At 38.6% G+C, this 15,110-nt stretch overlaps 1 protein-coding gene across 1 annotated transcript in view; it reads left to right on the forward strand.

Moving 5' to 3' along the window:
- SPIN1 (spindlin 1) overlaps positions 1 to 15,110 on the forward strand; it is a 63,244-nt gene that overhangs the window by 19,248 nt on the left and 28,886 nt on the right. The window contains exon 2 of the mRNA XM_024130790.3: positions 3,434 to 3,646. Coding sequence (XP_023986558.1) covers positions 3,595 to 3,646 — 52 coding nt within the window. The 5' untranslated portion in view covers positions 3,434 to 3,594. The remainder of the gene's footprint in view (positions 1 to 3,433; positions 3,647 to 15,110) is intronic.

Consider the following 15,110-nt stretch of genomic DNA (forward strand, 5'->3'; position numbering starts at 1 on the left):
TTGGTGGTATGCGGGCCTCCCTCTGTTGTGGCCTCTCCCGTTGCGGAGCACAGGCTCCGGACGCGCAGGCTCAGCAGCCATGGCTCACGGGCCCAGCCGCTCCGCGGCATGTGGGATCCTCCCAGAGCGGGGCGCGAACCCGGTTCCCCTGCATCGGCAGGCGGACGCGCAACCACTGCGCCACCAGGGAAGCCCCAGAACTATCTTTTTTATTGGCTTCAATTTAAGCTCCATTTGACAACATTTTGTGTAATATTTGAAAAAAATTATGACTCCTGCTATCTTAGAAATGAGATTGTGCTGTCTCAGGATTTAAGATAAGATCAAGCAGTTGGAATAGTAATTGCAAGTCAAAAATGGGGAAGGACTTTTATCTGGAATTTTGTTTTCTTATATTATTCAAAAAGCTCCTATATCCTTTCCTTGTGCAACTCTTTTTTTCAATCTGTGTCTTATACTTTTTAAAAGTATTATAATAAGTTCAACCTGAAAATTTTAATGAAGTGGGTAAGCAGTAGAAAATCATACCAAGATAAGCTTAAATCTGCTAGTGAGAAGGGTGCATACTCTATTTAGACCATCAGTAAGCTAAAATTTTCATGTTACAGAACCAAGTTGATTTATTAAGTTAAGAAACATTGATACTTGTGTAGATTAAAATATTCTTCAGTCTTTGAAGCAGCTTTGTAAAGAGTGTCAGAGAAAAGGAGCAGAGTCATGGGATGTTTTTAAAATTGGGAAATACTGCATTATTTATTGTATACTGATGAGAACAGAAATTGATAGAGAAGATAGAGATGGGATTGATAAAATATATGAAAGGATTGAATTTAAACAGAGTTTATCTGTTATTATAGTAGCAGAGGCTACCAACCAGCTGGTGAATTTGGTGGTGGGAAGATGAGTAGTTCTTTTTTGTTTGCTTCTGTCTAACTAGCAGAAAGGAACCTTACCTGCTGAGGATGGGCTTGGTATTGTCAGATGCCCACGAGATACGAGATTGTAAATTTGAAGTTTGTCAGCCCCACTTAATGGCTGAAATTGTGGGTGCAGTAGGTAAGGAGTTGGGTTAGGGTTTTGCCAGAAAGTTACAGGAAGAGAAAAGCAAGGGAGTCACTATAGTGGTTGACCATCTGTGGAATCTGAGCTGAGTAATGAGGGAAGTTAGTCTCCAAGGAAGATAAAGGTCAAGCTGTAGTTTGGAGGTAGTGGTTGCATCAAAGAATTGTTGGAGTGGGACTGCTGGTGTAGGAAAAGTGGAATGATCAGAGGTGGTTTTGAGTGTGAGGTGCTTGAAACAAAGATTCCAGAGGTATTGTAGTTATTGGTGATGGGAAGGTTGAGGTTGTGACTGTGGAGATAGTTGGCTGGAGTTGGGTAGGTAGTTTGAAGTGAGGATGTCAGAGAACCAAGGGGGCACGTTGTTCACAGGATCGTATGTTGCCAAGAATGTGATGGAAAACAAGATCTTCAAGAGTGTGTTCAGATGACTAGAGGATTAATAGGTAGATGACTGCAACGAAAAGGGGGGCCTGTTATTACGAGTGCTATGGCACGTGCCTCCACGTTGGGGTGTTGGGGTAGGAGAGATTGTGTAAGTAAGGTGGTTTGGGGCACACAAACAACCACTTTGGAGAGAGCTGCTGGATGGAGGGGACCCTAAATAGACTTTTGCTTCAGACAGACTGCCTTTCAGAAGGCAGCAGAGAGGTTTGGGCAGATGGGGGAAGAGGGCTGTAGGGTTCCAGTAAGGAAAGATACATCAGAGTGGGAAGAATTGAATGGGGAAGCTGAGATTTCTGGTGCTGAAAGAGGTAGAGTGATGCGAGGCTTACATGTCTGTTGGGTGGCCTTGGGAAAGACGAGTGTACATCTTTGTTGTCATGACAGCCTAGACTTTGTTGTCATGACAGCCTAGACTTCGTTTCCTTAGCTCAGTGGGTGGGGAGGCAGACTGGTTGTAGCTCCTAGGAAGAGCACATGAACCTTGCATGGGAAAAGTCACCTTCAGAAAAGGTGCTGCTTCCATGTTTTTTCTGTACAGGCATACCTTGTTTTATTGAAGGTTTGTGGCAACCTGGCATTGGCAGATGATGGTTAGCATGTTTAGCAATAAAGTATTTCTAAATCAAGGTATGTACATAGTTTTCTTCAGGTATAATGCTACTGCAAACTTAATAGAGTACAGTATAATATGAACATAACTTTTATATGCATTGGAAACCAAAAAATAGTGTGACTCACTTTATTGCAATATTTGCTTTATTGTGGTGGTCTGGAACTGAACCCTCAATATCTCTGAGGGATGCCTGTATAACTTATTGCCACTTGAAATACTGTCTCTTTTCCTTACTTATTTGTGTACTGTCTCTCCCCTCCTACCTAAGCTTCAAACAGTAGGCATTCTGAATATTCATTAAATGAATTATAAAAGCCATTTGTTTTTAAATTTCCCTTGAAGTTTTATATAGTTAAGAATTTTTACCAGTTGAAATGATTCCTCTCTCCCTTGTTATTTAGGCTTTTTAATTATTTTAACTATTTTGTTGAATTTTAGTCTCTAGAAAATGCATTCCCTTCAATTCTTAAACCTGTTAATGCATGGCTGTACGATGTAAACATGATGACTAATAACGAGAACTGAACGTAGTCATGTGGTTCAGTGAAATTTGTGGTGGATATTTTTGTGTTTTATGAGAATACTTTTCCATATATGTTTTACTATGTGGACTGTAAACTGGACCCAAATTTCAATTAAATGATAAACTGACTTCACTTTTTTGCATGGGTATGGAAATTTCTTTGAGGCTCCTCCGGAGTTATTGGATCTTCCGCTCTGGTTTCCCGAAGCTTGGGAGCAGAAAGGGAACTGTGAAGTCTTACTGGCTGTAATCCCTTCTTGTGCCCAAGGCTGCTGGTTCACTGACCATACCTCTAGCTGTGGCTCAGACTTGAAGTAGCTTCCAGTGCTGCCTCACCCTCCAGCTGTTGTTCACCATGCACCTGCCACACCTCTGTTGCCCGCTGCAGTGCCTTGCTCGGTCTTTTTGTGTCCCATCAAGAATATGGGCCCTGCCAGTCTAAATCTTTCCTGACATGCCAGTGTCTACCCTTTTCTGACTTCTGCCAGCAAAATGGATTGGCTGCCAGCAAAATGGGTTGGGATACAATGGGGGAAGCCAGATGCTGTATTATGTTCAGTTGACCCATGAGGAACTGCACTTTTCCTTGTTGAGGGGTCTAGTACCTCCTTTTCGCCTGCTCCTCTGTGTTGTCCTTGGCACCGAGGTCTGAGGAAATAAAGTTAATTGCTTCCCAGCAAACTGTATTTTAGCTGATGTTACGTTTAAAATTTATCATGTTTGATGGCTTACTCGGAGTAGTTTGCTTTTGTGATGTTCTAGTAATGAACTATTATTTCACTGTCTTACAGAGTACTTAGGATTTCACGTATTTTTGCTGAACTTATTAAAAAAAGGCGCTTGGGATGATGGATTAACAAGAACATTGAAATTCTGTGAAAAGTTTCAAATTGGAACATACTGAATTTTCACCCTAGTCCAGCAGCTCTGCTGCTCACTTAAATACAGATGAATGAAGACCCCATTCGGGAAGACACCTGGCCAGCGGTCCAGAGCTGATGCAGGTAGGCAGCGCAGTTCTACACTTCAGTGCAATAAATTTAAAACAGTTGTAAAAATGAGAAATGCCCTCATGTAATTCCTAGTGGTTTGCTATTCCTAAAGCTTTGTGATTGCCAGTATTTTAAACACATACACATGTGAAAGAAACAGGTTTAGGTTTTTGAAAGGTAGGGATCTTATTAGTTTTTTTTTCCTGTGGTCTCTTGCAGTAAGTTATAGATGTCCAGTAAATACAACAAGTGAATTGTAAATACTTATAGGATTATAGTAAACAAAGGATTTATCATTTGTTTTTGAAAGAAGATGTGAAATTGAGATGACTGGCTGAGTATGAGATTTAGTGAGATTTAGGATATTTATAGGGAAAAAGGTAAGCTCAGTTTTTTGTGTATTTATTTGAAAGAACTCTACTGGAATGAAATGTATGGAAATGAAATGAATATTTAATAGAAATTAATTCTTATTTTTTGTGGCACACAGCCGATACTAGAAGTTTAGACTTTGCATGATTTTTGTGCATCCTAAAAACAAAGGTAAAAATCTTATAGGCTACAATATAAAATAGGTAAGTAGTATTTTCTTTAAGATTTATGTTTTTCTCTATTCCAGAAGTACATTTGAATATTGGAAAAAAACCTGTCATAACATATTAAGGTTCTTTGATAAATGAATCTGAGAATTCTGCTATGAAAATTACTATTAATCTTACAAGTGGTTGCTATGTGATTTAGAATTTATTATATTTATTAACTGTAGTGTTTGGAATTCCTTTGTAGAAGAGCCACAGGGATTAAGATTTTTAAGTTTCTCTTTTCTCTTTGATTTTAGTTCCTCTCATAACGATAATATTGATTTAACTGTTAAATATTCGTCAGTAAGATTAACTTGCAGTAGTGGTGACTGACTGAAGTATAAGTCACCTGAGAGGTTACTGTTTAAATTCCAGCTTGGCTCATCAGCTCTGTTCTGTTCTTTTATTAGCTGTATAAACATTGGTGCATTTTGTATCTTCTTAAGCCTTGGTTTTTCTCATCTAAACAATGGGACTGTTATGGTATGTATCTATTGGGGTTATTATGAAGAATAAATGTGTTTATGTGTGTCAGGTGCTTAGGTAGGTGCCTGGCACATTATAGCTGCTCTGCAAAAAGTATTTTTTTGTTGTTGATCATACCGTTTATAACGAAATGTTTATTCCATCTCATTAGTTGCAAAAATTGCTGTCAAGTTTTTGTTGATCAGTGAACACCCCATGTTTCTGTCATTTGAAATAGTAATTCGTACCCTCAAGTTCTTTTTATGCACACCATTCTAAATTCAGCACTCCTATTTTCTTCACTGATTTAGTCATATTCTTAGGAGAGAGAATTGATTAAAGTGATGTGTAGTATGGTGTAAGTAATTGAAGGAGCTAAACCAAGAGATGTTACTGTTAAGGGAGAGATTGTCTAATCCTAGCCAGTACTTTGATCTTATATTTTCTTACTCTTCGATATTTTTTAGAGCATATGGCGTAGTGCTAAAGACAAAGTAGGTATTCTGTAAATTCTAATCAGCCTGTTGTTGAATATTTTAACATATGAAACCCTGGGGTCATTTATTGTTTTTCACTGTTGCGTATTATACTCTATTTTAGAGAGATTACTGATCCCTTGATCAGTATTACTTATAAACTAGTCTTAATCATTTTTCCTGTTAACATAGACAAAGGCTTTGTTACTTTTAAATCCCTGTATCAGTAACAAATGTGCCCATTTACAAATAAAGAAAATTCACACACAAAGAGGGTTTCTTTTTCTCATGCAGCAAGAAGCCAAAATAGGCATTCCAGAGTTGGTATGCTGGCTCAGCTATGCCCTTAGTCTGGTGCCATCTGAAAGGCTAAAGTGGGGGCCGTCAGTGGATAAGGCTCCTAGGATGTTTCTCTTCCTCTGTGGGCCATTGTGTAGCTGGACTTACTACATGAAGGCTCCCAGAGCAAGTATCCCAAGAGAAACAGGCAAAGTGGCATGGTCTTTTCTCTTGGAGCCTTGGAAGTCATACAGGTTCACTTCTGTTGCATTTTGTTCATTGAAGCAGTCTCAAGAGGTCTGCCCAGGTTCAAGGGAGTGGGAATGTACTCTGCTCCGTAGGAGAAGTGTCAGAGAATTGTGGTCATGTTTTAAAACTACCACAGTGGGCAACTCCTAATATACCTGACAATGTTTGACATTAGGGTGTGAGTGATCAATAAAAATTTGAAAATTGAATTTTTTGCATTCTCTTTATGTACCTAGTTCAACATATTAGGGATTTCTATTTTTTTTTAATTAATTAATTTTTGCTGCATTGGGTCTTTGTTGCTGTGCACGGGCTTTCTCTAGTTGCGGCGAGTGGGGGCTCTCTTCGTGTGGTGTGCGGGCTTCTCATTGTGGTGGCTTCTCTTGTTGAGGAGCATGGGCTCTAGGTGTGCAGGCTTCAGTAGTTGTGGCATGTGGGCTCAGTAGCTGTGGCTCATGAGCTCCTGTAGAGCGCAGGCTCAGTAGTTGTGGCACATGGGCTTAGTTGCTCTGCGGCATGTGGGGTCTTCCTGGACCTGGGCTCAAACCCATATCCCCTGCATTGGCAGGCGGATTCTTAACCACTGCGCCACCAGGGAAGTTCCAGGGATTTCTATTTTTAAAATAACTGAGGTTTATTTATATAAATATGTTGGAATTTAATTGGTTACTAAAGTGGTAGTTTATATATACCTAATGACGTTGGGCAGCAAGTCCTTTTATACAGTAAAACTTTTTTCATATTTTTTTTTCCTGTAGAGTTAGCCTCCATTTTTACTAGTTTACCAAAGGTTGCAAATTTTCTCCTTTTATGACATTATACTGATAGGTACAGGGAATGGTAGTAATAGATATCCATGTGCCTAATACTCAGATTAACAACTGTTTTTGCTATATTCAAATATTTTTAAAACCTTGATTTTATTTTTATCAAATCAATAAAAATTCATGGGTGAAATGTCAAGTAGTGCCAAAGACTTATATCAAAAAGTAGGCACTCCATTCATTTTGATGTTTACCTTCAAAATTTGTAAATGAGTATACAAATTTCTCTTGATCTGATAAATTTAGATATGTATTGAAACCTGTTGAGGATGATGGCTTTTTCACATAACATCTTTTTCTCCCGTTAACCTTTTTTTTAAAAAAATAATGAAGTCAATACTTAATTTTTTTATTGAAGTAAAGTTAATTTACAATGTTGGGTTAGTTTCAGGTATACAACAAAGAGATTCAGTTGTGTATATATACATGTACATATGTATGTGTTCTTTTTCAGATTCTTTTCCATTATAAGTTATTAACAAGATATTGATTATATTGGGACTTCCCTGGTGGTGCAGTGGCTAAGACTCCACGCACCCAATGCAGGAGGCCTGGGTTCAATCCCTGGTCAGGGAACTAGATCCCACATGCTGCAACTAAGAGTGCATGCCACAACTAAAAGATCCCGCCTGACACAACTAAAGATCCCGCGTGCTGCAACGAAGATCCTGACTGCCGCAACTGATACCTGGCATAGACAGACAGACAGATAGATAAATAAATAAGATATATTTTTTTAAAAAGATGCTGAGTATCGTTCCATCTGCTATAAAATAGGTTCTGTTGTTTACCTATTTTATATATAGTAGTATGTATACGTTAAGCCCAAACTCCTAATTTATCCCCTTCCCCCATTATGTCTCCTTTAGTAACCATAAGTTTGTCTTCTGTGTCTGTGAGCCTATTTCTGTTTTGTAAATAAGTTCATGTGTGTCATTTTTTTAGATTCCACATATAAGTGATAGCATATGATATTTGTCTTTGCTTCAGTTAGTATGATAATCTCTAAGTCCATCCATGTAGCTGCAGATGGCATTATTTCATTTATTTTTTTATGGCTGAGTAATATTCTTTTGTATATACGTACCACATCTTCTTTATCCATTTATCTGTTGATGGACATTTAGGTTACTTCCAGATCTTGGCTGTTATAATTAGTGCTGCTAAAAATATTGGGGTGCATGGGTTGCAGTATCATATGGTAGCTCTGTTTTTAGTTTTCTAAGGAACCTCTATACTGTTCTCCATAGTGGCTGTACCAGTTTACGTTCCCACCAACAGTGTAGGGAGGGTTTCTTTTTCTCCACACCCTCTCCAGCATTTATTATTTGTAGATTTTTTGATGATAGCCATTCTGACTGGTGTGAGGTGATACCTCTTCGTACTTTTTTTTGTGTGTGTGGTACGCGGGCCTCTCCCTCTTGTGGCCTCTCCCGTTGCGGAGCACAGGCTCTGGACGCGCAGGCTCAGCGGCCATGGCTCACGGGCCCAGCCGCTCCGCAGCATGTGGGATCTTCCCGGACCGGGGCACGAACCCATGTCCCCTGCATCGGCAGGTGGATTCTCAACCACTGCGCCACCAGGGAAACCCCCTCTTTGTACTTTTGATTTGCATTTCTCTAATTAATGCATGTTGAGCCTCTTTTAATGTTCTGTTGCCCATCTGTATGTCATCTTTGGAGAAATGCCTGTTGAGGTCTTCTGCCCATCTTTTGATTGGGTTTTTTTTTTTTGATATTAAGCTGTATGAACTATTTGTATATTTTGAAAATTAATCCCTTGTCAGTAGCATCATTTTTCTCCCAGTCCGTAGATTTTTTCATTTTGTTTATGGTTTCCTTTGCTATGCAAAAGCATTTAAGTTTAATTAGGTCACATTTGTTTATTTTTGCTTTTATTTCCATTACTGTAAGAGGCAGATCCAAAAAAATATTGCTGTGATTTATGTCAAAGAGCATTCTGCCTATGTTTTCTTCTAGGAGTTTTATAGGATCCAGTCTTACATTTAGGTCTTTAATCCAGTTGAGTTTATTTTTGTATATGGTGTTAGGGAATGTTCTAATTCCATTGTTTTACATTTAGCTGTCCAGTTTTCTCAGCACTACTTATTGAAGAGACTGTCTTTTTTCCACTGTATATTCTTGCCTCCTTTGTCGTAGATTAATTGACCATCAGTGCGTGGATTTATTTCTGGGCTTTTTATAGTGTTCCATTGATCTCTATGTCGGTTTTTGTGCCAGTACCATACTGTTTTGATTACTGTAGCTTTGTAGTATAATCTGAGGTCAGGGAGCATGATTCCTCCAGCCCTGTTCTTCTTTCTCAAGACTGTTTTGGCTATTGGCGGTCTTTTGTGTTTCCATACAAATGAAATTTTTTGTTGCAGTTATGTGAAAAATGCCATTGGTAATTTGATAGGAATTGCACTGAATCTGTAGATTGCCTTGGGTAGTATGGTCATTTTAACAATATTGATTCTTCCATTCCAAGAACACAGCATATCTTTTGTCTTCAGTTTCTTTCATCAGTGTCTTACAGTCTTTGGAGTACAGGTCTTTTGCCTCCTTAGGTAGGTTTATTTCTAGATACATTCTTTTTGATGCAGTGGTTAATGGGATTGTTCCCTTAATTTCTCTTTCTGATATTTTGTTTTTAGTGTATACAAATGCAAACAATTTCTGTATATTAATTTTGTATCCAGCAACTGTCAAATTCATTGATGAGCTCTGGTAGTTTCCTGGTAGCATCTTTTAGGACTTTCTATGTATAGCATCATGTCATCTGCAAACAGGGACAGTTTTACTTACTACTTCTTTAGCCTTCTAAGTTTTGGCTAAAATGGTACTTATTGTTTCTATCATGATTACTGCATAAGTACTGAACTTTTGAACCAAGTAATGCAGTATGATTATTTTTTTTGCACATTATATTTTTCCTGGAGTTTAGTGATTGCTTTAGTTTTTTTCTATTTGTTTAAGTTTCTTTGCAAGTTGAAGTCTCTTAAACCCTCCAACAGCTTTATAAAACTCCTCTCAGTATAATTTCCTGCATGCCAAATGTGATAGATAATCCATCTGTCCGTGTTTTTCTTAGAGGATTTTTTCCTAGCGCCTTCTGTCCTTTTCTAATCTGTTGATTATTCTCTCGACCTGCTGCAACATTGTCATCCTTGGAATTTCTTTTTCCTCTTTTGTATGTTAGATTCTCCTTTCCTCCTGGTTCCCGTGCATTTTGTCTCTTAGTGTGTACTCTTGTCTAGGTAAAGCATGTACGTCTTCAAAAGTTTCAAGAGTAGGCAGTGAATGAGTTGATTGTTAAAGCTGCAAGTGGAATGTATAGTGATTCATTCATATTCTTTACTTTCCACTGCTCAGATTTCCTGAAATTGTCTCTAATAAGAATTTTTAAAAATGCACATAGAAGATGGAAGTTTTTTTGGACTTTGTATCAACATTGTTGTTATTCTACTCTCATGCTTTATATTTGGCAGGGAAAAGATTCTAGGTTGGAAATAACTTTTTCTTTCAGAATTTTCCAGGCATTGCTCCATTCATTGTCTTTGAGATCCAGTGTTGCTATTTGGGGAAGTTGTATGCCATTTTCATTTCTGAACCTTTGTATGTGTCCAGTGGTTTTTTTCCCCTCTTCTCTAGAAACTTATTTTTTTTTATTTTTTGTAATTTATTTATTTTTATTTATTTATTTTTGGCTGCATTGGGTCTTCGTTGCTGTGTGCGGGCTTTCTCTAGTTGCGGCGAGCAGGGGCTACTCTTCATTGCGATGTGTTGGCTTGTCATTGCGGTGGCTTCTCTTGTTGTGGAGCACAGGCTTTAGGTGCGTGGGCTTCACTAGTTGTGGCATGCGGGCTCAGTAATTGTGGCTCACAGGCTCTAGAGCGTAGGCTCAGTAGTTGTGGCACATGGGCTTAGTTGCTCCACGACTCAGTAATTGTGGCTCACAGGCTCTAGAGCGTAGGCTCAGTAGTTGTGGCACATGGGCTTAGTTGCTCCACGAAATGTGGGATCTTCCTGGACCAGGGCTCGAACCTGTGTCCCCTGCATTGGCAGGTGGATTCTTAACCACTGTGCCACCAGGGAAGCCCCTGTAAGTTGCATTTTTAAAAAGCCTTTCTTGAATTAGCTCTATCTCTTATGATTGTCTTAGTGTCTCTTTGCTTTTCGTCTCTACTTGTGAATGTTTTCTCTTGTGAATGTTTTCTTTAGAGATGGATTTTCAGATTTCCTGCTTGTACGATGAGAGTATTTAACACCTCTCAGATTTCCTGATTTCCCCCTTAAAGTTATAAAGTCATACTCTTTTTCTGTTTGTTGAACTGGCACCCCCAGAAACCACTGCTGATCATGTAAAGCCAGGCTAATTAAAATTGCTAATCAACAGGGAGACTGTCACCTTGACAGCCTCCCAGGGAAATTTCACAAGAGGGAAAGGTGCTCACAGGGGAGGAATGAGTGAGTTAATAGGATTGGAGGCAATGAGTGTGGAGTGTAGGGGGATTGGTATTTTTAATCCAAATGAGTTGCTGGAACATACGTTGGTCTTTATCCTTGGAACATCTGAGTCCATGCAAAGTTAAGTCAAAAGTTGGTTATTTTGGAACATGTGTCTGAATGAGCTTGTTAAAACAGTTTGAGTGTATATAGTTTTACTTGCCTGTCATGGTTTAGTACAGTTTAAGTAATGGTTTGGTGAGTCATTGAACAGTTTATTTTGTAAATTAGGCTTTTTTTTCTCATTTCAGTCAACAAATAGATGTAGCTACCTAATAAAGGGTCTTGTTCTGTTTTCCACTGGAAAATCTGTGATCCTCAGATGGGTGATATAACCCACCATTGACAACTAACTGACATTGGTGCCCAGTGAATATATACACACCTACTTACTCTTCTGTTATTTGCTTTTTCCACTTAACAGTATGTATAGGTGACCTCTTCTTAGCAGTATATAGAGAAATTGCTCATGACTCTTTACAACTGAACAGTATTCCATTGTGTGGATGTACCAAATTAGTTTGTTCAGTAGTCAGTTATTTGGATATTTAGGTTGTTTCTACTCTTCTGCTATTAGAAATAATAACTGCAATGAATAGCCTTGTCCATTTGTCTTGCCAGCACCATTAGGATAGATTTCTAGAGATAGAACTGAATCAGATCTTAAATGTGTATGTAATTCTGTGAGATGTCACCAGATTCCCCTCAATGGGCTCTGTACTGTTTTGCATTCCTACCAGCAAGTAATATGTAAGTGTTTCTCACAGAGTCTCACCAGCGTTGTATGTTGTCAGCAATTTAGATTTTTGTCCACCTGATGGGTGGGAATGGTATCTCAGTGTAGTTGTATGTGTGAGGCTGCATATCTTGTGTTACTTGTAAATGCCTCTTTGGCCTTTTTCTGTTCTTATCTCACCCATTTTTTTCTTCTCTACTTTCAGAAGCTCTTTTAGTGTCAGAGATATTAACTTTTGTCTGTGGTATGAGTAATTTATCTTACACTCTGTATTGTGTGGAGTCAGCTTCTTGGAGAAAATCTTCCTTGAGTCCCTTGTCTCTTGCTCCCATCTGTATGGGTCTCTTAGCCTACTTCTCAGAAGCTGCACTGAACTTCTAATGTGGTTTCTCAGATCCTCTGTGTTTACAGTGCTTTTCTCTCAATTTCTGGAGTATCCTCCAATAATTTTGAGAGAAGATTTATTTAAGGTTTAAATTTTGAGCCCATACATAACTGTAAATGCCAGTTTGTAATTTATCTGGTTACGAGTTCTGTATTCAAAATAATTTTACCTCAGTTTTGAAGGCATCACTTACCTCTTGTTGTCTAGCCCAGTGTTGATGGTCAAAGAGTAAGTCTAGTACCTCTTTATTTTTTCTAAAGAATTTAAAAAAATAGACTATTTTTGTAGAGCAGTTTTAAGGTATAGCAAAATTGAGCAGAGGGTACGGTGATTTCTCATATACCCCCCCATCTCTCCCCAGTGTTCTCCAGCTGCAGCATCCCACACTCAATTATACATGTGTTAAAATGAAGATACTACATTGACACATCAGCATCATCCTAAGTCTGTAGTTTGCCTTAGTGTTAACTCTTGGTATTGTATGTTCTGTGGGTCTTGACAAATGCATAATGACACAAATCCACCATTATAGTATCATACAGAATGGGTTCACTGCCCTAAAAATCCTGTATTCCAACTTCATCCCTACCTTCCCCTTAACCCTTGGCAACCACTGACCTTTTGTTGTCTCCATAGTTTTGCCTTTCCCAGAATATCATATAGTTGGAGTCATAAAATTCCTTCATGTCTTTTCATGGCTTGATAGCTTTTTTTTTCAGTACTGAATAATATTCTGTTGTCTGAATATAGTACTGATTATTTATCTGTTCACCTACTGAAGGACATCTTGTTGCTTGCTTCCAAGTTTTGGCAATTATGAATAAATCTCCTATGAACATCCATGTGCAGGCTTTTATGTGGATGTAAGTTTTCACCTCCTTTGGATAAGTGCCAGGGAGGAGAATTGCTGGATCATATGGTAAGAGTTTTGTGAGAAACTTCCAAATTTGGATTCCCACTGGCAGTGAATGAGAATTCCAGTTGCTCCACATCCTCTCCAGCATTTGGTGTTGTCAATACATATTTTGGATTTTCACCATTCTGATAGGTGTGTTAGTGGTATCTCATTGTTTTGAGTTTGTATTTCCCTGATGACATATAATATAGACCATCTTTTCATACATTTATTTGCCATCTCTGTATCTTTGGTGAAGTGTAAAGGTTTTTGGTTCATTTTTTAAAAGTTGTTTAATCAGTTTGTTTTCTTATTGCTAAATTTTAAAAGTTCTCTTTATGTTATGGATAACAGCACTTTATCAGATATGTCTTTCCCAAATATTTTCTTATTGTCTTGACAGTGTCTTTCACAGAGCAAAAGATTTAAATTTTAATTAAATCCAACTTATCAATTATTTCTTTCATGGATTGTGCCTTTGGCGTTGTATCTAAAAGGTTCTCAACATAACTGAGGTTATCTAGATTTTCTCCTGTGTTACCTTTTAGGAGTTTTATAGTTGATAGTTTTTTGTTTTACATTTAGGCCTATGATCTGTTTTGAGTTCATTTTTGTGGTGGTTATAAGATCTGTGTCTAAATTCATTTTTCTACATGTGGATGTCCAGTTGTTCCAGCACCATTTATTGAAAACACTGTCTTTTCTCCATTGTATTGCCTTTGCTCATTTGTCAAAGAACAGTTAACTGTATTTATGGGTGACTATTTGTGGGCTCTTTATTCTGTTCCATTGATCTCTTTGTTCTTTCACCAATACCACACTGTCAATGATTAGTGTAGTTATATAGTAGGTCTTGAAGTCAGGTAATGTCAGTCCTCCAATTTTGTTTTTCTACTTCAATATCCTGTTAGCTATTTTTGTCTTTTGCCTCTCCATATAAACTTTAGAGTCAGTTTGTTGATAACCACAAAATAACTTGCTAGGATTTTGATTGGGATTGCGTTTAATCTACAGATCAAGTTGGGAAGAGCTAACATCTTGACATTGTTGGTTCTTCCTATCCATGAACATGGAACATCTGTCCATTTATATGGTTCTTTAATTTTTTTAGTCTTTGAGACTAAAAAGTGAAGCAGTCATAAAGTGCAATTATGAAGTTTATTGTGGGGTGACTTATACACAGACAGGATCAGCTGGACGACCATCCATAGGCGTTTGCAGCTGCACTCCATACCACCAAAAGGGGAGTATAGGGGGATTTAAAGGAGCCAAAGCTAAAAATGGAATCTGATTACTAAGGGAGAAGTACACCCACACAGACGGGACTGGGGTTTTTCCTCCCCCCCCCCCCCCCACAAGGGGTCTCATGTCCACTAACCATCTGAATCAGCAAAAGATATTCTCCCAGTTTTCATATCAGGTGAAGGCAAGGGTAAAAGTTGATAGGAAACTTACCTGCTTTGGGTGCATTTCTTGTGAGTAAGCTAAAGCTCAGTCACACAGAAAGGGGAGAGTGGGTGGGACTGTGGGCCTAAGATGGAGCTGACAAAGAAGAGTCAGTGTGGTTCAGCCACACAGAGCCCTTGGCATGTTATTCATAGTTGTTTTAAGTTCTCAGTTGGATAATTCCAGCATCACTGCCATATCTGAGTCTGATTCTGGTATTTGCTCTGTCTCTTCAAACTGTGCCTCACAGTTTTTGATGAAAGCCAGACATGATACTCTGGGTAAAAGGAGCTCTGGTAAATGAGCCTTAAGTGGTTTGGTGATGTGGTGTGGGAGGGAGAGATACACTATGTAGTTCTATGATGAGGTTTTAGTCTTCAGTGAGTCTGCCTCACCGGGCTGTGACCTTCACTTGTGCTTCTCAGTTTCCTCCCCTCTTGTGTCCTACAGGGTGGCTAGGGGGCTGAGCCTTGAAATTCCTGTCACACCAGGGGACAGCTAGAGAGTTGGAGTTGGGTATTTCCCTTCCCTCTGGTCACTTAGGCCCTGATACAGTAAGGCTCCAATAAAATAGTTTCTCTCAAGGGCAGGCCTTGGTAAGAACAGAATACTTTGGTGTATTTCAAAAGGCG

Source organism: Physeter macrocephalus, chromosome 9 (genome assembly GCF_002837175.3).
Source record: "Physeter macrocephalus isolate SW-GA chromosome 9, ASM283717v5, whole genome shotgun sequence".
Lineage (NCBI taxonomy): Eukaryota > Metazoa > Chordata > Mammalia > Artiodactyla > Physeteridae > Physeter > Physeter macrocephalus.